This window comes from Salvelinus alpinus, chromosome 13, assembly GCF_045679555.1.
Source record: "Salvelinus alpinus chromosome 13, SLU_Salpinus.1, whole genome shotgun sequence".
NCBI classification, from domain to species: domain Eukaryota; kingdom Metazoa; phylum Chordata; class Actinopteri; order Salmoniformes; family Salmonidae; genus Salvelinus; species Salvelinus alpinus.
The window spans coordinates 45,452,911-45,477,594 of record NC_092098.1 but is presented as its reverse complement, the minus strand read 5'-3'; the positions used below and the strand labels follow the sequence as shown (position 1 = coordinate 45,477,594).

Below are 24,684 nucleotides of genomic sequence, written 5' to 3'. Positions count from 1 at the left end.
GAAGCATGAGTTTTTACTCACCAATGGAACAACAGTGTGGTCAAATACTTAGTAACTTTAGTTGTATTCATGATCTGGTTACCTATACTTACAAACAGTTATGTTTTTGGGTTATTACATATTTATTAACCTACGGATATCTTCTAAACTACCCACAATGCACTATTTCTTGGATGGGCCCCAGCCATCAATTTATTAGTCTCTGCTCTCTCTTTGCTTTGATCCGTGGTTGTGTTTTTAGTAGATTTGTGTTAGTTGTGTTCAAGCTGGTCTCCAGTAGTTGGGCTCTAGCTTGCCGACCATATCCGTGGTGGTTGGCTAGGCTAATAGCTACGCCACATGACCAAAAGTATGTGGACACCTGCTCCTCAAACATCTCATACACGCTGACATGGTCGCCAGGTGTACGGTGTTTCCTCTGACACATTGGTGTGGCTGGCTTCCGGGTTAAGCGGGCATTGTGTCAAGAAGCAGTGCGGCTTGGTTGGGTCGTGTTTCGGAGGCTCGTGGGTCGTGTTTCATGGCTCTTGACCTTCGCCTCTCCAGAGTCCGTACGGGAGTTGCAGCGATGAGACAAGACTGTAACTACCAATTGGATACCACGAAATTGGGGTGTTAAATATATAAGTAAAATATAACGCTGCTGGGTTTTCTCATGCTCAACAGTTTTCCGTGTCTATCAAGAATGGTCCACCACCCGAAGGACATCCAGCCAACTTAACACAACTGTGGGAAGCATTGGAGTCAACATGGGCCATCATCCCTGTGGAACGCTTTCGACAGCTTGTAGAGTCCATGCCCTGATGAATTTAGACTGTTTTGAGGGCAAAAGGGGGGGATGCAACTCAATATTAGGAAGGTGTTCTTAATGTTTTCTACACTAAGTGTATTATGCACATAGCTACCTCGATGACCTCACACCTGCACATTGACTCCGTACTGGTACGTCGAGTATGTAGCCATGTTATTTTCTACTTCCTGTATATAGCCATGTTTTCTACTTCCTGTACATAGCTATGTTATTTTTACTCTTTATTGTTATTCCTCGTCAGTATTTATGTTTTTCTAAATGTTTTATCTTTTAACTCTGTTGGTAAAGTACCAGTTAAGTATTTAACTGTTAGTCTACAACTGTTTACCAACAACGTGACAAACTCAATTTAGATTTTATTTCCCCCCTATTTTTCTAACCTCTTCTCATCTGTTGTCTCGTTTTCACTTCAGGTTACACAGTTCAGGCGGTGTTGCATTGTGGTAATGCTGTGGGGTGAAGTTTAATCTCTTTATGGGTTCTGTTTCACAGCCTTCTCCCTCTCTTTGCCTGGGCTCTGTATGAAGGAACCCAGTCAAAATTAGCCACGGTGGCAGACTGCACACAATGGAGATTACAAATCACTTGACTCTTCAGAACGATGGTTAAGATTTTTTATTAAAGAAGCCATTATGTGGCTTGAAGGAGTCTAATTTCATCATATGATGGTTTTACAGTGGAGTTGGCGGCATACAATGGGAATAAATTGAGAATCAGGACTGTGGTTGGAGGTGGAGCTGTAATTAAGGGGACACCATTGTCATTTTTTCTGGAGTCTGATTGTGATGGGGGTGTGATTAAGCACAGCTTTATCGCTAATGAATAAGTACTATTGAACAGTGGCCAACTGAGCACAAGAATCCCTGCTTATATCCTCGTGACGAGTGGCCAACAATCGCAGGAATTCTGCTTCTCATCAGGAAGCAGACTGACGATGTAAAAACAGCATGTCAATATGTTGAGACAATACATTGAAGTCCATCCCATTATGTCATCCGTTGTCAAGAGGAAAGAGGTCTGTTTCAGCCATCGAAAGGAGGGTCCGTTTGAGTTGTAGCTGGAGGATGTCACCTGGATGGACAACAGTTGATGGGTACCCTGAGCGACTGGACTTCTTTCTTGTTGTTGTTGATGAAGGCTAGGTAGGGTTACCCTGCGCCATTTTACCATTAGGGCTGTTGGGATTTACACTAGTATTTGTAGTCCCATCTCCCAGTGAAGATGTTAAATGGAGATATATGACATAATACAACCTGTACCAGTAGAGCCTATTTGCTGTACCTGTCAGCTTTATCAAGCACATTTCTTTCCATGTGTGCAGTAATTGCCACTGCTAGTGCTCCTGGCTAAAGAGGCCACTGCTAGTGCTCCTGGCTAAAGTGTCCGTGATAAGGAGTGGGTGCCATGAATGCGATCATGCACATGCCATTGCAGCGTTAACAAAGAACACCCTGTCAGACAGCCACCGGACCAGAGGTTGTCACAACTTTGATTTGGGTTTCTGTTGTCCTCTGGGTTTCACTGACTAGGGACACAGTGGAATTGAATCATCTAATCTCTCTTGAGGATTACATACATGGTTGTGTTAAAGAGGTCTTGGTGTGTTGTTAACAATGTAACCGTTGTGTTATTCCGTTCTTCAAAAGTACATTATTGTTTTACATAGCTTTCCTTTACCACCTCCTGAGAGTGAAGGAGAGGTTGTCATCCCGGGCCTAAAATGGCTGTCTCTGAATACAGGTTATTGGAGGGAGCTAGACAGTGACCTTGATCTCCTGGCAATAAGGGGAAAGGGGGACACCTAGTGTATTCAACTGAAATGTGTCTTCCGCATTTAACCTAACCCCTCTGAATCACAATAAGGTCACTTAGGCTGTGTTTACATAGGCAGACCAATTCTGATAATTGTTTCACTCATTGTTATTTTGACCAATCAGACCAGCTCTGAAAAAGATCTGATGTGATTGGTCAAAATACCAATTTGTGGGGGGGAGCTGAATTGGGCTGCGTTTACACTGTGTAAACACAGCCTAGCACCTTGCCCAAACCGGCTGCGCACGTGCGCTATCGTGCGCTATCGTGCATACATTTATTTTGCCCACACCAAACGCGATCACGACACGCAGGTTAAAATATCAAAACAAACTCTGAACCAATGACATTAATTTGGGGACAGGTCGAAAAGCATTAAACATGTATGGTAATTTAGCTAGTTAGCTTGCACTTGCTAGCTAACGTTAATTTGTCCTATTTAGCTAGCTTGCTGTTGCTAGCTAATTTGTCCTGGGATATAAACATTGAGTTGTTATTTTACCTGAAATGCACAAGGATCTCTACTCCGACAATTAATCCACACATAAAACGGCCAACCGAATCGTTTCTAGTCATCTCTCCTCCTTCCAGGCTTTTTCATCGTTTAAATTATATGGTGATTGGCATCTAAACTTTCATTGTATTACCACGACTACCGGCAAAACAGTTCGTCTTTCTATCACCCACGTGGGTATAACCAATGAGGAGATGGCACGTGGGTACCTGCTTCTATAAACCAATGAGGAAATGGCACGTGGGTACCTGCTTCTATAAACCAATGAGGAGATGGGAGAGGCAGGACTTGCAGCGCGATCTGCGTCAGAAATAGGAATGAGTTCGATTTTAGCCCTTGGCGTCGCAGACGCTCGCTGGCGCAATAATTGAATAACATGGATTTCTAAATTTATTTTGCGACGCTCGCGCACGCGATGTGTCCGGTCTGGTCAGCATGTAAGGCTCCCACCTCTGACAAAGGAAAATGTGAAATCCCAAATGTGATGTACTATTGTGAAAGTGATTATGGTGAATGTGCCAGATTTGATCATATTTGGGAGCTCTCTCCTCTTGTCAGAAATCTAGGCTACTCCTATTTTAGCTTTCCTACTTTTGGTATTTTATTACTTTGTCGTGAAGGGAGAACTGCAATTACTAAATGCCTTCTGCCTTAAATCTTGGCTCACTTTGACTGCAGTCTCTCTGTTAAAAGGCCTGCACATTGAATATGCTTCCAATTACCACCTGTATTGACCAATGTTTCGATCCACAAGGATCTTCGTGAGGTCAAACTGTTGTTTTAAAATGTGCAGTATACTTCATTATCCCCGTTTTTTTTAAGGGTGTGCGTATGACCATCTGTATTACATGTAATCATTAAAACTAGGCCTGTAAGGGCTTTTGTCAATCCCATAACGGTATCGAACCTCTTGTCTTTTCAGTTTGCTGCATCTAGCGACTGGAATGAGCTGCAACTAACACTCAAACTGGACAGTTTTATCTCAATCTCTTCATTCAAAGACTCAATCATGGACACTCTTAATGACAGTTGAGGCTGCTTTGCGTGATGTATTGTAGTTTCTACCTTGCCCTTGGTGCTGTTGTCTGTGCCCAATAATGTTTACACCATGTTTTGTGTTGCTACCATGTTGTGTTGCTACCATGCTGTGTTGTCATGTGTTGTTGCCTTAGGTCTCTACGTAGTGCTGTGGTGTCTCTCTTGTCGTGATGTGTGTTTTGTCCTATATTATGTCATTTATTTTTAATCCCAGCCCCCGTCCCTGCAGGAGGTCTTTTGCCTTTTTGTAGGCCGTCATTTTAAATAACAATTTGTTCTTAACTGACTTGCCTAGTTAAATAAATGTAGTGTCATAGCTTTCACAGTCCTGCATTGGCATAATTCATTTCCCCTCCCACTTTGGCTTAATCGTGGAACGTATCATGCATATTCGTCCAACTGAAAGAACATTGCTTCTAATGGATGATAAGTATACCATTTAATGAGGAAAATATTGTATTTTGTGAGAGCTAGTTACATATTTTACATAGGACATATTTCTTCCACAGTCTATATACAATCTCTAATGTGATAATTTGATGAGCTCTGATAGGGGCTTCTGTCTCTAATGGGTTTGGGTGGTGAGGTAAGATGTTCTATCTAGGAGTATCCTATTCACTGACTAGCCTGTCATAAATTCTCTGGGAAGTCAGGCATACTACGGCAGGCACAATGGCAGGGTCTGGGCCATCGGGGGGGGGGGGGTTGTGTAAATGCTCAGAGACCGCTATAGAGAGGACTCTCCCATACTTTCTGAATTGGACTGGTTCTGTAGAGGCTATGGCACAACATTGTCGTAGGAAGGAGTTTGGGAAGGACGGGACTGCTGTGAGGTCTTGAGAAAAAGACAAGCCAGCAGAGCAACTTTTTTCAGCCTCCTGTCAGGAAGTGGTTCCACTGCCTGCCGTTATTTCTCCCCCCTCACACATTCCGTAGCTTCTGTCACTGCTGTTGTGTCACCTCTAGTTCATAAGTAACGTGCTTCTACACCTGCATTGCTTGCTGTTTGGGGTTTTAGGCTGGGTTTCTGTACAGCACTTTGAGATATCAGCTGATGTAAAAAGGGCTATATAAATACATTTGATTTGATAAGGTTATGCGTAATGTTGACGCTGTCATTATTTATTTAATCCAGTGTATGAAATGGTGAATGATCTGCCCAGGGTTGTGTGTTCTTCAGCGTTTCACCGAACCAAGTGAAGACACCATTGTACTTTCTATGTTTCCCTCAAGATGGCCTAATTCTGTGTGGCTGGTTGACACAAGTCCTATAGGGCTAGGTTGTTACCCTAAATAAACACACTGAACATGGCCTGCCCCGCAGCTTCACATTGTTTCTACTGAGTACAATGTCTAGGTTTACCCCCTTTGTAGTGTCATATTGCTAGTTTTCTGCCTCGGGCTCTTAATACAAATTTAACTCTATATTTTTCTGTACATGAAAGTAACAAGATGTAATAACTGACATGCCTAGTTAAATAAAAAAGGGTTAAGAACAAATTCTTATTTACAATGACGTCCTAGGAACAGTGGGTTAAATGCCTTGTTCAGGGGCAGAAAGACAGATTTGTACCTTTTCAGCTTGGGGATTTGATCTAGCAACCTTCCGGTTACTGACCCAACGCTCCAACCACTAAGCTACAGCCCTGCTCTTGTTTCATCCATAAGCTCTGGGGGAGGAGGCTTTACAAGTTAATGTTTGACCAGCTTTGGGATGAGTCAGAATGCTTAACTGTGGTATTTTTGTAGTGCAGAATGTTCTAACTTGCTCTCTGTGCTAAAAAGGTAAAATATCAACTGGTACTGGGCACTCATACCAGTGTGGACAGGGATTGTCCCACAGCGTCAAGCTGTCCCCCGCCATGCTTGGTGGGCACATTCCAATATTAATTTGTGAGAATGTGGTGCTTATTAGAGCCTGTTAGCCTGTCACTATCACCCAGGGTCTGGTGACGTTTTGTGGACGGCCTAGTGACATTTCCCACTGACTGCTCTGCAGTAACTGAATATCTCCACCTTTTCACAAAGCTCTTCCTCTCAACGTTTGTTTGATTTGTCTTAACGGTGACATTCTCTCTCACCTTGGGACCTTGAGGAAAGTCCTGGAACTAAGGATAAGCAAATCTGCATCTCCAATTTCTTTGTGTCTCTTAATGTGTGTCAGGGTTTTTCCCTTGTTGACACCCATTTTTGTGAGGCCACAGTTGTTGGGCCCATTCTCGACCTCGGCACTAAAATGGAGGTCATGCTGAAAAGAATACGTATCTGAAATGCACATACACGGGCTTGCAGTCAAATGTTCTTCCTGAGGTTTTTAACCCCTCCCTAATAAGCAACCTCCCTCTCTCGCTCTGTCTTTCCCTAATTAAACGCCTGTCTATGATTGGGTGCAATGGAGATTAGTTGCCAGGTATAAAATGGTTTGTTACCATGTGAAGTAGACTAAGTATGTCCTGAATGGTGCCACATACAGTATAGCTGCCATATAGTTCATTGGGAAAGTATTCAGACCCTTTTCCACATTTAGTTATGTTACATCCTTCTAAAATAGATATTTTTTAAACAGCCAATTGTTGACATATTTGCAAATGTATTACAAATAAAGAACAGAAATATCTTATTTATGCATCGCAGTGCTTGAGGCGTTACTAGAGACCCGGGTTCGATCCCGGGTTATGTTGCAGCCGGCCGTGACCGGGAAACGCATGAGGCGGCGCACAATTGGCCCAGTGTCTTCTGGGTTAGGGGAGGGTTTGACCGGCCGGGATGTCCTTGTCCCATCGCGTTCTAGCGACTCCTGTGGCGGGCCGGGTGCATGCACTCTGGCACGGTCGCCAGTTGTAAGGTTTTTCCTCCAACACATTGGTGCCGCTGGCTTCCAGGTTAAGCCAGCAGTGTGTCAAGAAGCAGTGCGGCTTGGCAGGGTCGTGTTTTGGAGGATGCATGGCTCTTGACCTTTGCCTCTCCCGAGTCTGTACAGGAGTTGCAGTCTTGTCCCATTGCGTGAAATTGAGCCCAGGTGCATCCTGTTTCCATTGATCATCCTTGAGATGTTTCTACAACTTGATTGGAGTCCACCTGTGATAAATTGATTGGACATGATTTGAAAAGGCACACACATGTCTATATAAGGTCTCACAGTTGACAATGCATGTCAGAGCTAAAACCAAGCCATGAGATTGAAGGAATTGTCCGTAGAGCTCCGAGACAGGATTGTGTCGAGGCACAGATCTGGGGAAGGGTACCAAAACATTTCTACAGCATTGAAGGTCCCCAAGAACACAGTGGCCTCCATTCTTAAATGGAAGACGTTTGGAACCAGCAAGACTCTTCCTAGAGTTGTTCGCCCGCCTAAACTGAGCATTCTGGGGAGAAGGGCCTTGGTCAGGTAGGTGACCAAGAACCCGATGGTCACTCTTACAGAGCTCCAGAGTTCCTCTGTGCAGATGGGTGATCCTTCCAGAAGGACAACTATCCCTGCAGTACTCCACCAATCAGCCCTTTATGGCGGAGGGGCCAGACGGAAGCCAATCCTCAGTAAAAGGCACATGACAGGCCGCTTGGAGTTTGCCAAAAGGCACCTAAAGGATGCTATGGGGATGTTTTTCAGCGGAAGGGACTATGAGATTAGTCAGGATCGCGGGATAAATAAAAGGCTAAATAATTTAACAAGGCAAGTCCGTTAAGAACAAATTCTTATTTACAATGACAGCCTACCCCAGCCAAACCCGGACAATGCTGGGCAAATTGTGCGCCACCCTATGACCCTCAGCCTGGTACAGCCTGGAATCGAACCATGGTCTGTAGTGACACCTCCAGCATTGAGATGCAGTATCTTAGACCGCTGCAAAGATGAATGGAGCAAAGTACAGAGAGATCCTTGATGAAAACCTGCACCAGAGTGCTCAGACTGGGGCGAAGGTTCACATTCCAACAGGACAACGACCCTAAGCACACAGCCAAGACAACACAGGAGTGGCTTCGGGACAAGTCTCTGAATGTCCTTGAGTGGCCCAGCTAGAGCCCGGACTTGAACCCGAATGAATATCTCTGGAGAGAACTGAAAATATATGTGCAGCTCCCCATCCAACCTGACAAAGCTTGAGAGGATCTGCAGATAAGAATGGGGGAAACTACCCAAATACAGGTGTGCCAAGCTTGTAGCATCATACCCAAGAAGACTCGATGTTAGCGCAGTGTGCGCTAACAAAGGGGGGCCAGGTGCACGGTGTTTCCTCCGACACATTGGTGCGGCTGGCTTCCGGGTTGGAGGCGCGCTGTGTTAAGAAGCAGTGCGGCTTGGTTGGGTTGTGCTTCGGAGGACGCATGACTTTCGACCTTCGTCTCTCCCGAGCCCGTACGGGAGTTGTAGCGATGAGACAAGATAGTAATTACTAGCGATTGGATACCACGAAAATTGGGGAGAAAAGGGGGTAAAAAAATAAAAATAAATAAATAACGCTAAAACACAGTCTTGGAGAAGAAAGTAAAAGTGCAATATGTGCCATGTAAGAAAACTAACGTTTAAGTTTCTTGCTCAGAACACGAGAATATATGAAAGCTGGTGGTTCAATATTCCCAGTTAAGACGTTTTAGGTTGTAGTTATTATAGGAATTATGACGCGTTGACTTTCTCTATACCATTTGTATTTCATATACCTTTTTGACTATTGGATGTTCTAATAGACACTTTAGTATTGCCGGCCTAATCTCAGGAGTTGATAGGCTTGAAGTCATAAACAGCGCTGTGTATCAAGCATTGCTAAGAGCTGGTGGCAAACACAGTAAAGTTTGAATGAATGCTTACGAGCCTGCTGCTGCCTACCACCGCTCAATCTAATATCAAATCATAGACTTAATTATTATATAATAAACACAGAAATACAAGCCTTTGGTCATTAGTATGCTCAAATCCGGAAACTATAATTTCGAAAACAAAACGTTTATTCTTTCAGTGAAATACGGAACTGTTCCGTATTTTATTGAACGGGTGGCAACCCTAAAATATTGCTGTCATGTCATAATTATGTAAAATTCTGGCAAATTAGTTCAACGACCCAGGTGGCCCAAACTGTTGCATATACCCTGACTCTGCATGCAATGAACGCAAGAGAAGTAACACAATTTCCCTAGTTAATATTGCCTGCTAACATGAATTTCTTTTAACTAAATATGCAGGTTTAAAAAAAATAATACTTCTGTGTATTGATTTTAAGAAAGGCATTGATGTTTATGGTTAGGTACATTCTTGCAACGATTGGGCTTTTTTCGCGAATGCACTTTTGTTAAAACATCACCCGTTTGGCGAAGTAGGCTGTGATTCGATGATAAATTAACAGGCACTGCGTTGATTATATGCAACGCAGGACAAGCTAGTTGACCTAGTAATATCATCAACCATGTGTAGTTTGTTTTTTATAAGATAAGTTTAATGCTAGCTAGCAACTTACCTCGGCTCCTTGCTGAACTCGTGTAACAGGTGGTCAGCCTGCCACGCAGTTTCCTCGTGGAATGCAATGTAATTGGCGTCCAAAAATGCCAGTGAACATGAAATTGGCCCTAATCGGCCAGGCCAACTTCTAGTCTGAATACTTATGTAAATGTGATATTTCATAACTTTATTTTTATTTTTATACATTTGCAAACATTTCTAAAAACCTGTTTTTGCTTTGGCATTATGGGGCATTGTGTGTAGATTGAGGGGGGGGAAACATTTTTAATACCTTATTCAACCTTATTCTAAAATGTAACAATGTGGGAAAAAGTAAAGGTGTCTGAATACCTTCTGAATGCACTGCATCAGTCCCACATCAAGTCACTGCAGGGTCTTAAACTGCATCAGTCCCACATCAAGTCACTGCAGGGTCTTAAACTGCATCACTTAAAATGTTGATTTGAACTTGCCTTTCAGTGTGTGTGTGTGTGTCAATACTCAATACAATAGTCATGTGCATACTTGCACAAAAACATGTAGATGTGCTGGGTCTGTCAGAGTGGTGGATGTTAAGAATAGCCCTGCTCTCCTGTGTTTGGCCTTTGACTCATTCAGTTGGTTGACAGGTGGGAATGGCAGCAGGTCACAGAGGTGACCATAACAACAGAGCACCTAACACCACCCCTTAGACCAGACGCTTCCAGCATGAACCAAAATATTAAGCATCACAACCAAGTTATCATCAGATAAATACACACAGGCCACTATCATACAGTAAAAAAGCCTACATCTCTAGACTAGCTGTGAGTTTGCACTGTTGACCATTTATTCTTTTTATTTTTTTTTCACCTTTATTTAACCAGGTAGGCAAATTGAGAACACGTTCTCATTTACAATTGTGACCTGGCCAAGATAAAGCAAAGCAGTTCGACACATACAACAACACATAGTTACACATGGAGTAAAACAAACATACAGTCAATAATACAGTGAAAAATAAGTCTATATACAATGTGAGCAAGTGAGGTGAGATAAGGGAGGTGAAGGCAAACAAAATATATATATAAATAAATAAAAATATAAAAAGGCCATGGTGGCGAAGTAAATACAATATAGCAAGTAAAAAAAATATTTAAAAAACACTGGAATGGTTGGTTTGCAGTGGAAGAAAGTGTAAAGTAGAGATAGAAATAATGGGGTGCAAAGGAGCAAAATAAATAAATAAATACAGTAGGTAAAGAGGTAGTTGTTTGGGCTAAATTATAGATGGGCTATGTACAGGTGCAGTAATCTATGAGCTGCTCTGACAGCTGGTGCTTAAAGCTAGTGAGGGATATAAGTGTTTCCAGTTTCAGAGATTTTTGTAGTTCGTTCCAGTCATTGGCAGCAGAGAACTGGAAGGAGAGGCGGCCAAAGGAAGAATTGGTTTTGGGGGTGACCAGAGAGATATACCTGCTGGAGCGCGTGCTACAGGTAGGTGCTGCTATGGTGACCAGCGAGCTGAGATAAGGGGGGACTTTACCTAGCAGGGTCTTGTAGATGACCTGGAGCCAGTGGGTTTGGCGACGAGTATGAAGCGAGGGCCAGCCAACGAGAGTGTACAGGTCGCAGTGGTGGGTAGTATATGGGGCTTTGGTGACAAAACGGATGGCACTGTGATAGACTGCATCCAATTTATTGAGTAGGGTTTTGGAGGCTATTTTGTAAATGACATCACCGAAGTCGAGGATTGGTAGGATGGTCAGTTTTACAAGGGTATGTTTGGCAGCATGAGTGAAGGATGCTTTGTTGCGGAATAGGAAGCCAATTCTAGATTTAACTTTGGATTGGAGATGTTTGATGTGAGTCTGGAAGGAGAGTTTACAGTCTAACCAGACACCTAGGTATTTGTAGTTGTCCACATATTCTAAGTCAGAGCCGTCCAGAGTAGTGATGTTGGACAGGCGGGCAGGTGCAGGCAGCGATCGGTTGAAGAGCATGCATTTAGTTTTACTTTGATGAAAGCTGGTGAAATGGGTCTAGATGCTTAGCAGTCAGGCAATGAACATAATGTCATAGCATCTGCATGACCTTGCTCTGACACAAGTGAGCCACAACTAACTTCTAGGCCCAATGTATTTGGAAATTAAAACAAATGTTTGGTTGTTTGGGGCCTGCAATAGAGGGGAGAGGATGGAAAATGGTGTTGGGGTCCTCCTGGTTGTCGGTCTTTGAGTGTTTGGGCGAGAGCAGCACCCACCCCTGCTGCTTGGCTGCTGTCCATGTGCCTAGGACCCTGGGAATGAATCGTGCCTGGGCCCTGTCTTTCTTTGAAGCCAGCGAGGAATGCATGGCCTTTTTTTCCCAGACAGCACTAGCTATCTGCGGTGAAATGTTCCCTCTGCCACAGAGCTCATTGTGCATCAGCAAGGCGGACAGACGTCACAGGCATGCGATCGCCGCCTCTCTGCTTGGTCTTGGGGGGAGAAGGACTCTTTTCTCTGGAACTTTTCTTTACATCTCCTCCTGGTAACTTGTTTTTTTGTTTTGGTCCTTCATTTTCCTCATTAGATATTTTCTAATCCTAATAGTTTTATCTAAAAGTCAAATGTTTAACTTGGACTTTTTTTTTCTTCTCTCATATGGAATCAAAAACGTGAACAACAAATTGGTCAGTGGATTTGGTAAGTTGTTTCCGTCTGGTGCTCTTCAAAGAGAATTCTGTTTTAGATCTGGTATGAGTTGAGGTGACTCTAATTGAAGTCACTGTGATGGTTTATCCAGCAAATCAGTTCAGTTTGCTGGTGTGCGTGTTAGTGTATTTGTCTGGGACATTCAACCTCTGTCCTCTCTGTACATTTTGTCACCGGCTGTCCTTCCCATCAATTCCACATGAGCGCTGGCCTGTTTGGTTCCGTTAATGTGTTCTAGCTAGCAGTTCAGGACTGGGGAGAAGCCTGGCAGGCCCAGGCAGCCGCTGCACATGGAGAAACAGGTGTCCCTCCACAACACACACAAACAAACCCCTTTTAACATCACTAACTAGACCTGGGAGGTCCGTATACGTGTGCATGTATGCCTGGTAGCTGGAGATTTTCATACAGTCAGCTGCAAACCAGGGGACTAGGGTGAGATCTATCACACTTTGGGGTGTGGTGTGACGTAGAACAAAGCTACCTCAGCCATTTTGAATGGTGGTTATTTGACCAATTTGTTTGTTTATCTGTGTTGGCCTATGAGGGAGTGAACCCTGGTCGGCATGGAGGACTGTGGTGCTCATTGGCTTGTCTTTGTGTTGGCCACACTGATCTGTTTGTATGTGTGACTGTAATCACCAAGAGGCCTGCATTCTTCTTAGTCTACCATCACCCCACATTAAGGCCGCCTGTTGGTGGACTTTATATCATTATTTTGATGTTGGGTAATATCTGTATTGTAAACACCATTTTGGGCAGAAAGACAAGTTTCACTGTTACTGAAAGCTTAGTGAATCTCTTCCGTTGCAGGAACATAAACAAGGCCAACATGAAACGAAAAATATTTAAGTTATTGGAGAAAGTTATTTTGGAACTTCTTATTGCTTCCTGCTACAGAATGAGGAAAATGTCCTTGATTGTTATCAGTGAGAAATTGGATGGTTGAGGGGCAGCTCTCGAGGGGAACTGGGGGGGGGGTCTTGGATGGTTGAGGGGCAGCTCTCGAGGGGAACTGGGGGGGGGGTCTTGGATGGTTGAGGGGCAGCTCTCGAGGGGAACTGGGGGAGGGGTCTTGGATGGTTGAGGGGCAGCTCTCGAGGGGAATTGGGGGGGGGGGGGGGTCTTGGATGGTTGAGGGGCAGCTCTCGAGGGGAACTGGGGGGGGGGGGTCTTGGATGGTTGAGGGGCAGCTCTCGAGGGGAACTTGGGGAGGGGTCTTGGATGGTTGAGGGGCAGCTCTCGAGGGGAACTGGGGGAGGGGTCTTGGATGGTTGAGGGGCAGCTCTCGAGCGGAACTGGGGGGGGGGATCTCGGATGGTTGAGGGGCAGCTCTCGAGCGGAACTGGGGGGGGGGATCTCGGATGGTTGAGGGGCAGCTCTCGAGGGGAACTGGGGGGGGGATCTCGGATGGTTGAGGGGCAGCTCTCGAGCGGAACTGGGGGGGGGGATCTCGGATGGTTGAGGGGCAGCTCTCGAGGGGAACTGGGGGGGGGATCTCGGATGGTTGAGGGGCAGCTCTCGAGGGGAATTGGGGGGGAGATATTGGATGGTTGAGGGGCAGCTCTCGAAGGGGGGGGGGTCTTGGATGGTTGAGGGGCAGCTCTCGAGGGGAACTTGGGGAGGGGTCTTGGATGGTTGAGGGGCAGCTCTCGAGGGGAACTGGGGGAGGGGTCTTGGATGGTTGAGGGGCAGCTCTCGAGGGGAACTGGGGAGGTTCTTGGATGGTTGAGAGGCAGCTCTCGAACTGGGGGGGGGGGGGGGTCTTGGATGGTTGAGGGGCAGCGCTCGAGGGGAACTGGGGGGGAGGATCTCGGATGGTTGAGGGGCAGCTCTCGAGGGGAACTGGGGGGGTCTTGGATGGTTGAGGGGCAGCTCTCGAGGGGAACTGGGGGGGAGATATTGGATGGTTGAGGGGCAGCTCTCGAAGGGGGGGGGGGGGGTCTTGGATGGTTGAGGCAGCTCTCGAGGAGAACTGGGGGGGGGGGGGATCTTAGATGGTTGAGGGGCAGCTCTCAAGGGGAACTTGTATTTTTATAAAATTATATTAAAACAATAAAATAAACCACAGATTACTACACGGGCTCCTAAGTGTTGCAGTGGTCTCTGTGCAAAAGGCATCACTACAGTCCCTGGTTCGAATCCAGGCTGTATCACATCCGGCCGTGATTGGGAGTCCCATAGGGTGGCGCAATTGGCCCAGCGTCGTCCGGGGTAGGCCGTCATTGTAAATATGAATTTGTTCTTAACTGATTTACCTTGTTAAACAAATACGTGTTTTTAAATCCTTTCTGTATCTAACACCAAACACTCAACATATTATATAATTTCAGTTTTTAAAACCTTTTAATGTGGTCAGTATGTTTTTCATTAGGTCTAGTCATTCAAACACATAAATTGAGTACGGTGTATGTGCTTGGTTGGTTTCCAGATAAGTTAAACCAACACACAGTGATACATGCAGTGCTCTAGTTGTGGATAACCATAAAATAGTTATCACACACATGACTAATCCCCAAATACAGTATGTTTGCAAAGTAGATATGGAATTCCAGGCATTTTCTGTGTGCTGTGATGTACACCTCAAAGTTGTAATTAGGGTCTGGTTTCACAGGCACCTCTAACAGGTGTTCCATGCTGTACAGTGCATTCGGAAAGTATTCAGACACCTTGATTTTACACATTTTGTAGATTACAGCCTTATTCTAAAATTTATTCAACTGTTTCCCCCCCTGAATCTACACACAATACCCTAAATAACAAAGCAAAAACGGGTTTAGACAATTTTACTAATTTATTACAAATAAAAAAAATATTACATTTACACAAGTATTCAGACTCTTTACTCAGTACTTTGTTGAAGAACTTTTGGCAGTGATTACAGCGTTGTCTTTGGTATGACGCTACAAGCTTGGTACACCTGTATTTTATTCTTCTCTGCAGGTTTCCTCCAGACGTGGTGCTTGGCATTCAGGCCAAATAGTTCAATCTTGGTTTCATCAGACCAGTGAATCTTGTTTCTCATGGTCTGAGAGTCTTGACTCCAAGCTGGCTGTCATGTGCCTTTTACTGAGGAGTGGCTTCCGTCTGGCCTCTACCATAAAGGCCTGATTGGTGTAGTGATGCAGAGATGGTTGTCCTTCTGGAAGGTTGCTCACCTCCCTGACCAAGGCCCTTCTCCCCCGATTGCTCAGTTTGGCCGGGCGGTGGTTCCAAACTTCTTCCATTTAAGAATGATGGAGGCCACTGTGTTCTTGGGGACCTTCAATGTTGCAGAAATGTTTGGGTACCCTTCCCCAGATCTGTGCCTCGACACAATCCTGTCTCTGAGCTCTACGGACAATTCCTTCGACCTCATGGCTTGGTTTTTGCTCTGACATGCACTGTCAACTGTGGAACCTTAAAAGGTGTGTGTGTACGCCTTTCCAAATCATGTCCAATCAATTGAATTTACCACAGGTGGACTCCAAGTTGTAGAAACATCTCCAGGATGATCAATGGAAACAGGATGCGCCTGAGCTCGTTTTCGAGTCTCACAGCAAAGGGTCTGAATACTTATGTAAATAAGGTATTTCTGTTTTTCTATATTAAATAGTACCTGCAAAACACCAGTCTCAACGTCAACAATGAAGAGACGACTCCGGGATGCTGGCCTTCTAGGCAGAGTTGCAAAGAAAAAGCCGGATCTCAGACTGGCCAATAAAAATAAAATCTAAAGATGGGCAAAAGAACACAGACACTGGACAGAGGAACTCTGGCTAGAAGGCCAGCATCCCGGAGTCGCCTCTTCACTGTTGACATTGAGACTGGTGTTTTGCGGATACTATTTAATGAAGCTGTCAGTTGAGGACTTGTGAGGCGTCTGTTTCTCAAACTAGACACACTAATGTACTTGTCCTCTTACTCAGTTGTGCACCGGAACCTCCCACTCCTCTTTCTATTCTGGTTAGAGCCAGTTCACACTGTTCTGTGAAGGGAGTAGTACACAGCGTTGTACCTGATCTTCAGTTTCTTGGCAATTTCTCGCATGGAATAGCCTTAATTTCTCAGAACAAGAATAGACTGACGAGTTTCAGAAGAAAGGTCTTTGTTTCTGGGCATTTTGAGCCTGTAATCGAACCCAAAAATGCTGAGGCTCCAGATTCTCAACCAGTCTAAAGAAGGCCAGTTTTTATTCTTCTTTTATTCTTTGATCAGGACAACAGTTTTCAGCTGTGCTACGATAATTGCAAAAGGGTTTTCTAATGATCAATTAGCCTTTTTAAAATTATAAACTTGGATTAGCTAACACAACGTGCCATTGGAACACAGGAGTGATGGTTGCTGATAATGGGCCTCTGTATGCCTATGTAGATATTCCATTTGAAAAATCAGCCGTTTCCAGCTACAATAGTCATTTACGACATTAACAATGTCTACACTGTATTTCTGATCAATTTGGTGTTATTTTAATGGACAAAAAATGTGCTATTCTTTTAAAAACAAGGACATTTCTAAGTGACCCCAAACTTTTGAACGGGTATGTATAAATATTTTTTGGAGTACTGTTAAATGAATATAGGGAATAGGGAAACACTGCACCCCTGATAGAAATGTGTCCTATCCAAGTGTTACACCGTAAAAAAAAATATATGTATAATTATGAAATTGTATGCAGAAAAACCCTGCAATCCTCTGAGAACTTCTTTAATTGCGTGTAGATTAAAGGCTCTGTGGTTGTACCTTTTGATCTAGCGGTGTTGTTGCCCCAGTTGACATGCCATGTTGAGAATCTAACACAAACATAGTATTAGTAGTCAACACAGTCCGCTACGCTGAGAAAGCAGCTCATTTCCTATGAGTTTTCTGTTGGCAAGAAAAAACTATATTTGGGTTGGGTTTTCCACACCTCCCAGCTGTAGGAGGAGGAAAAGGAGCATGTTAAATAACATTTAATTTCTGTTAAGATAACCCTTCTGTTTTTGCTCTTCTTTGTTTTCCAAGAGTTATTCAAGAAGCACACTACTGAAGAATCTTAGAAGGCAGAAAATGACCCTGAGTTCTCAAGTGAAAGACTGAAGGTGAATGTGTCAGTGTCACCTCCATTTCACCTGTGTCCACGCTTCAGTTTCCAAAGCCAGATGGATTCCTATAATTTAAACTTGGAGAAAATGAGCAACCTGGACCTGCACCCTCTGAGCCTACCATTGAGTCGGCTCTCCCCAGCCAAGTCCACCAGCAGCATCGACCAGTTCACATACCACCACGGCAAGGGCGACTCGGCCTACAGCTCCTTCTCTGGGGGCTCCAACGCCCCAGACTTCCTTCCAGATGACCTCCAGCACCACAGCCTGCACTATGCCGACCTGAAGTATGTGAAGGCCATCTACCACCCCAACGTCCTCGACTCTGACGCCAAGAGCATGGATCAGCTCTACCGCTCCATGGAGGCCATCTCAAACCAGTATCGAAACAACAATGGCTGCCTGAGTGCAACACAGTACTGTGATCAGAATCAAGAAAAGCCGCCACTCCCTCCTCAGCCGCCTCAGCCCCCCGACCGCCTGGACAGCTTCATAGCCACAAGGAACCTGGAGAACTGCAGGGCGCAGCACAGTCCCGAGGGCCAGCTGGCAGACAGGTCTCCTCCACGACTCCGGACAGCTAATCCTGATGCTGCCTGTCTCAGGCCTGACCTAATCTATGGTCGTCGGGCCTCACAGCCCTTTCACAGGGACCCAGTCAACTCTGACCACACGGATATGAACCCTGAGCAGCAAACGTCAGCAAACGTCTTAAGCCGATCACCCCCTCGCACGAGTCAGCCTGAGCAGCACCCTAATCAGCAGGCTGGTAGTGCCGGTGGCGGCCATTCGGAGAGTCACCGTAAGAGAGTGCAAGAGCCCCGCGGGTCCCTCCTGCCGGAGCCACCACAATCTGCCATCCCCTTGCATGTGGCACAGAACATGGTCAACAGCAGCATCCAACACAAGGGCCAGTTCTACTTCGTTACAGGTGTTTGTAAGTCGTCAGAGTCCAGTCTGAAGCATGGCTCTCTGTGTGTGTCAGAGGAAGGCAGTGAGAGCCCTGTGTCCGAGCCTGTGGACAGGGAGAGGTTGCACAGCACCATGGACCACATGTTCAGGAACACCCAACAGAGGCACTCTATCACCCATGACACCACAACAACCGATGTCAGGGAGTTTTACACCAAGAGTCAAGATATAAACTCCAGAAGCCAAGATGAGGCGAAACAGACTCAGAGTAGGATTTCATATGGCCCCTCTCACATTTTAAACCAGCGCTCCCGCAGTTCCGATGCTTTACAACAAAGTCTCAAGGTCCAGAGCAGAGAGATCGGCAGGCATCACAGCCCCAACCACCACATCTTCTCCTGCGGCCCAGAGGAGAACTGTCCGCTGTTATCAAATTCCCACAACCAGGAAGTCCCTCCACCAATCAGCATGGGGCATGCCACCCACCACAAGAGAGACGAACAAGTCAACGCAGGGAGGAGGCGGCCATTAGGAGGCGTTGCCAGCCAGAAGATCAACAAGGAAAACACCCCGCTGCTGTACCACCTCACTGGAGCCAACAGGGCGGCCCTAAATTTGAATTTGAAGCCCAAAAATGACATTGAGGTCGGTATGCAAGGTGAAGATGCAGGCCTCAATGCTGCTCATCAGGAAAGGCAAGCTCCCGTTAGCTGTAGTGATAGGACATCACAGGGTGAAACATCCAAGGAGGAGAGCGCGGAGGCTATCACCCACCCCTGCAACACGCTGGACGACTCCTTTAAGAAGTACTACAAGGAGAAACTGAAGGGGGCCCAAGATAAGGTCCTCAGGGAGACCTCCTTTAAGAGGAGTGACCTGCAGCTGTCCTGGCCCCACAGAGGGAGGCAGAGGCCTGAGCTCAGGCCCACGGTACTTCACACAGTCTCCTCTTCACAGGACTCTGAGACCTCAGCAGACACACTCACCCCCTCCCCAACACACTCCGAGGGGACAGATAAGGAGGACATAAAGGAAATGCTGAAGGAGGTTGAGAAAGAGAGTGTGGTGGAGGACTGTGAAAAGGAGAACGGGAAGCCAGCGAACGTTGCCCAGCCTCAGTTGGCTCGTATCGGGAGCAGGAGGCGTCTGACTCCAGAGCAGAAGAAGCTGTGCTACTCAGAGCCGGAGAAGCTGAACCAGCTGGGTGACTCGGGTGAAGTAGGATTGCTGGTACTCTCAGGCGATGAGGAGGAGCTGGGAGAACAGGGCCTGGTGGCAGCTAGGAGGAAGATGTTTGAGACCAAAGGCAGGGCCCTGTCCACCTCCAGCCTCTCCAAGACCTCCCTGCAGCACCTCCATCACAAGGCCCTGGTGGCCTACATGGAGCGCAAGACGGGCCTCAAGGTGGCTGAGCCCCAGCAGCCTGCCCCTCAAGCCTCTCAATCCCCCAAACAGAGGCACTCCATGGCTGGGAAGCCATCTGACTGGGGTCCCAAGCCTCAGTCTGGGAATAAAGGAGGCCCCAAGAGGAAGCTGTACAGGCCCCATTCCGCTGGATGCGTCCTGGACTCGACCTCCAGCTCCATGAAGTATGCCCAGTTCAGCTCCTCTCAGTCCGGAGGTCATTCCCACCAGGCTAGCTGGAGAGAGTCACCCAGCCCCTCTCAGGGGAAGTCTGCCTCTGAGGAGAGTCTTCTGGACCAACCAGAACCACCTGAGTTGTTCAGAAACCACTTCACCTCAACACCTCATGCATTTCAGGTAAGCCTCATCAGTACTCTTGATATTATTGCATTTAAAATAATTTAATAGGATTTGTAGGATTGTATTGAGTTTTATAGAGGACCATGTCACTTTACTGAATGTAACACAGATGTTCAAAGGGTGTTATGAATGGGGATTCTTGGTATGTTTGGCTACAGGGTCACAACTACATGAATGATCCATCACCAGTCAATACTATGGACACGTCCAGGTATGTTGCCCTCGATTGTTTGTGAAAGTGGGAGTATCTGCGCCTGTAAGATTTACTGTATGCCATGCTGTTGAACATGGATGTTTTCTCAGATGTGATTTATTGCAGCACTGAACGTGAACACCCATATACCAACATTCCATTCTAAACTTCATTTCAGCTATGTTCAGGGAGTCTTTTTTTCATCAGCTATGTTCAGGGATTATTTTTTTCATCAGCTATGGTTAGGGTAAGATAAAGGCATAGAATATCTGAGTGGAACCAGGAACGTAAATCTCCAAAGCATCTCTAGCTCATCACAATCTCTGTATAACTTTTCAGTGCTCAGACTCAGAGGCCAGTGGATGAGGAGAGTGTGGTGGTAAGGAGAGACCAAGCGATGTTAGTCCCTGAGGGTCAGCGGGTCCGGGTGATGGGTCGGCGGGTCCGGATGGTGGTCAAGCGGGGAAAGTCCATGGAGGAGTTGGGTGTGTCCCAGGTCAGCAGCTCCTCAGTACTCAGTAAGAGCTCGGAGCAGCTCCACCGCAGGCAGGGGGCCCCAGGACCAGTCCAGGAAAAAAGCAGCGTATCGTCCTTCAGCGAGAGCCAGGAGAGAGCCCAGGGGCAGACCCAGAGGAAGCCCCTCTTCAAGCAGGACTCTGCACCACAGCTGGGCAGTAGGGAGAAAAGTAGGGAGATGACAAAAAGCACCAGGGAGTCCACTACGGCTAACTCCCCAGTATCAAACACCTCGTCTCAGGTCAGGGCTCGTTCAGATGGGTCCCCTGGATCATACAACTTTGTCCCTTTGGTTAAAGAGGTGGTGGAGACCACTGGGCTCTCCTGCGATGTCCCACTCCCACCGTCCCCTAATGGTCAGCAGTCCAGTGAGAGATTGGTCAAGTCCACCTCAACTTTTCCCTCCATACATACCCATCCCAGGGGCACTGGCGAGAGCAAGACTGGCTCCAAGTATGTGACTATATTATGATAAAGTGACCCTCGCTCTCCAAACAAAATTCTCATTAAGTCAATGTTAATGTACAGTGCCCTCTACTTATATTGGCACCATTGGTAAATATGAGCATAACGGGCTGTAAAAAAAAATGTCTTTGCTGTTTATCCTCTTGGTCTTCATTCAAAAAATCAAACCTTTTTAATTGAAGTAAAATGATTGAAAAAAAAGAAATGTGAAATAAATATTTTTCTCCAAAACATGTGTGCCACAATTATTGGCACCCATAAAAATGATTATGCGTAAAATCTAACTAAAGTATATTCACATTCTTATTTTATGTTTTTAAGTTCACTTGAGTGATTAGGAATACTTAAGTGGTAAGCCATGACATCCTGTTTCACTGGGGTATAAATATGAGGTGACATACAGGCCAAGTTCCCATAGGCATCCATCACTATGCGAAAGAACCGAGAATAAGGTAATGATGTGCGACAAAAGGTTGTTGAGCTGCACAGATCAGGAAATGGCTATGAGAAAATTGCTCAGCGGTTGAAAACACACATTTCCACTATCAGGGCAATAATTTAAGAAGTTTAAAGCAACTGGAGATGTTAACAATCGGCCTGGAGAATTGCAGACGTTAGTTGGGTCTTGGGGTCAGAAAGTCTCAAACTACAATCAGACGCCACCTACGTAACCACAAGATGTTTGGGAGGGTTGCCATAAAAACAAACTCAAGCGCCTACAGTTTGCCAAACGTTACTGGAACTTTCAATGGGACCAGGTTCTATGGTCAGATGAGACCAAAATAGAGCTTTTTGGAAACAAACACCAGAGGTGAGTTTGGAGTAGACCGAAAGATATCCATGCAGAAAAGTACCTCATCCCTACTGTGAAGTATGGTGGTTTATCTTTGTTGTGGGCATGTTTTTCTTCCAAAGGACCTTGACAACTTGTTAGGAAACATAATATCATGGACTCCAAGTACCAGCAGATATTAAATCAAAACCTGACTGCCTCTGCTAGGAAGGTTTAACTGGGCCTTGGTTCGATCTTCCAGCAGGACAATGAACCAAAGCACACCTCCACATCAACACAAAAATGGTTCACTGACCACAGAATCAAGGTTTTGCCATCCCAGTCCCCTGACCTAAACCCCATAGATAACCTGTGGGATGAGCTGAGGAGAGTCCTAAAGCGGGGACCTCGGAGTCTGAAGGATCTGGAGATTCTGTATGGAGGAATGGTCTCAGATCCCTTGCCATGTGTTCTCCAACCTCATTACCCATTACAGGAGAAAATAATTGTGGCACACATATTTGAGAAAAATATTTGTTTTATGTTAAGAATTTATTTTTAAAAGTTAGACTTTTGTGAAGATTTTGAATGGAAAGACCAAGAAGATAAACAAACAGATTTGTTTTACAGCCTGTTTTGCTCATATTTACCAAGGGTGCCAATATTAGTGGAGGGCACTGTATAAAGTAACAATGGCTATTGATCACTGTTGATATTCCGTTTTCTAATATCTCTCTTATTCCAGCAGTGTGAAAACTGCCCCTCCTATACAACACACTGTGGAGAGAGAGCAGTCAGTGGACGAGCCCATTGAGACTCCTCAGCCCGAGGCCTCTCAAGAAGTCTCCCTGAGCTGTGGAGTCACCACAGACCCGACTCTGTGCGTCATACCACCTGAACCAGGGAGCCAAGTGGAGGACGAGGGCCCAGCCCTTTCTGATAATCTGACCGCGGGAGAGACTCCAACTCTAGCCCGTGCTCCAGCAGCTAGTGAGCCCCTTACAACTTCCTCCACCACACCAGTCCCTGACACCTGCCAGAGTGGAGAGGGCCAACACCCAGGAGAAGACATGGAAACCAAGAAGGAGGAGGAGGAGGAGACCCCAGCAGGAGAGACGGCGAGCCCAGAAAAGACACCCACCACCGAGGAGACAAAGTGGAAAGAGCTGGTGGAGGTGGTGGTCACAGCGGACCAATCGCTGGCACGGGTGCTGTACCCGTTGACCAATCGTAAGACGGCGCTGATGCTGATGGAGCATCTACTGTCAGAAGACACTCTGCTGATGGAGGAGCACTATAAGAAGAAGCAGAGAGACAGCATGACACTGCATGCTGCTGACGGGTGAGTATCTCAGTGTTACGTTGTACTGTTCAGGTGTCTGATGGCCACGTCCTGGATCAGCAGGTGTTACGTTGTACTGTTCAGGTGTCTGGTGGCCACGTCCTGGATCAGCAGGTGTTACGTTGTACTGTTCAGGTGTCTGATGGCCACGTCCTGGATCAGCAGGTGTTACGTTGTACTGTTCAGGTGTCTGATGGCCACGTCCTGGATCAGCAGGTGTTACGTTGTACTGTTCAGGTGTCTGATGGCCACGTCCTGGATCAGCAGGTGTTACGTTGTACTGTTCAGGTGTCTGATGGCCACGTCCTGGATCAGCAGGTGTTACGTTGTACTGTTCAGGTGTCTGATGGCCACGTCCTGGATCAGCAGGTGTTACGTTGTACTGTTCAGGTGTCTGATGGCCACGTCCTGGATCAGCAGGTGTTACGTTGTACTGTTCAGGTGTCTGATGGCCACGTCCTGGATCAGCAGGTGTTACGTTGTACTGTTCAGGTGTCTGATGGCCACGTCCTGGATCAGCAGGTGTTACGTTGTACTGTTCAGGTGTCTGATGGCCACGTCCTGGATCAGCAGGTGTTACGTTGTACTGTTCAGGTGTCTGATGGCCACGTCCTGGATCAGCAGGTGTTACGTTGTACTGTTCAGGTGTCTGATGGCCACGTCCTGGATCAGCAGGTGTTACGTTGTACTGTTCAGGTGTCTGGTGGCCACGTCCTGGATCAGCAGGTGTTACGTTGTACTGTTCAGGTGTCTGGTGGCCACGTCCTGGATCAGCAGGTGTTACGTTGTACTGTTCAGGTGTCTGGTGGCCACGTCCTGGATCAGCAGGTGTTACGTTGTACTGTTCAGGTGTCTGGTGGCCACGTCCTGGATCAGCAGGTGTTACGTTGTACTGTTCAGGTGTCTGATGGCCACGTCCTGGATCAGCAGGTGTTACGTCACTGCACCTGGATAGATTAAAAGACACGTGTCCATGTAAAGACAAATGCATGGCTAAAGATGCATGGACATTATTCCAAGGTTGATCTCATCCATATACATCAATATCACTGTGTGTGTCTTCCTAAAGCTCTAAAACAGTGGATGATCCTGAAGCACCTCCCACATCTCCTGTTGATGAGAAAGTCCAACCCCAACCAGAGCCACTAAGCAAGATGGATGTCACAGAGAAGAAGGTAATTTAGCTCTGCATTTTTGTTGTTGTTGTTGTAATAGAAGTGTATTTACTTGATCTCTTCCAGTTGATGTCATCTGAATCAGTGGAGTCTGCCGAGGGGAGAACGGATCATAATAATGTCTGGAACGGAGCCAATGGAATGGCAGCAAACACCTGGAAACCATGGAAACCATGTGTTTGATAACATTCCACTTTTTCT

The 24,684-nt window shown here is 46.1% G+C and overlaps 2 protein-coding genes across 3 annotated transcripts in view; one reads left to right on the top strand and one right to left on the bottom strand.

The window, feature by feature from the left end:
- The window catches only part of LOC139537773 (protein Shroom1-like), a 36,188-nt gene that overhangs the window by 8,344 nt on the left and 3,160 nt on the right, over positions 1-24,684 (top strand). The window contains exons 2-6 of one of the 2 annotated variants that reach the window (XM_071339539.1): positions 17,265-20,017; positions 20,179-20,231; positions 20,553-21,182; positions 22,715-23,308; positions 24,378-24,483. In XM_071339539.1, coding sequence (XP_071195640.1) covers positions 17,402-20,017; positions 20,179-20,231; positions 20,553-21,182; positions 22,715-23,308; positions 24,378-24,483 — 3,999 coding nt within the window. In that variant the 5' untranslated portion in view covers positions 17,265-17,401. Of the gene's footprint in view, positions 1-17,264; positions 20,018-20,178; positions 20,232-20,552; positions 21,183-22,711; positions 23,309-24,377; positions 24,484-24,684 lie in introns of both variants that reach the window. The other variant, XM_071339538.1, reaches the window with a different exon arrangement.
- On the bottom strand, positions 13,176-14,917 carry LOC139536737 (uncharacterized). The gene is made up of 2 exons (XM_071337334.1): positions 14,862-14,917; positions 13,176-14,169 (listed from the first exon to the last, which is right to left on the bottom strand). The coding sequence occupies exons 1-2, from the start codon at positions 14,915-14,917 to the stop codon at positions 13,176-13,178; spliced, it is 1,050 nt and encodes a 349-aa protein (XP_071193435.1).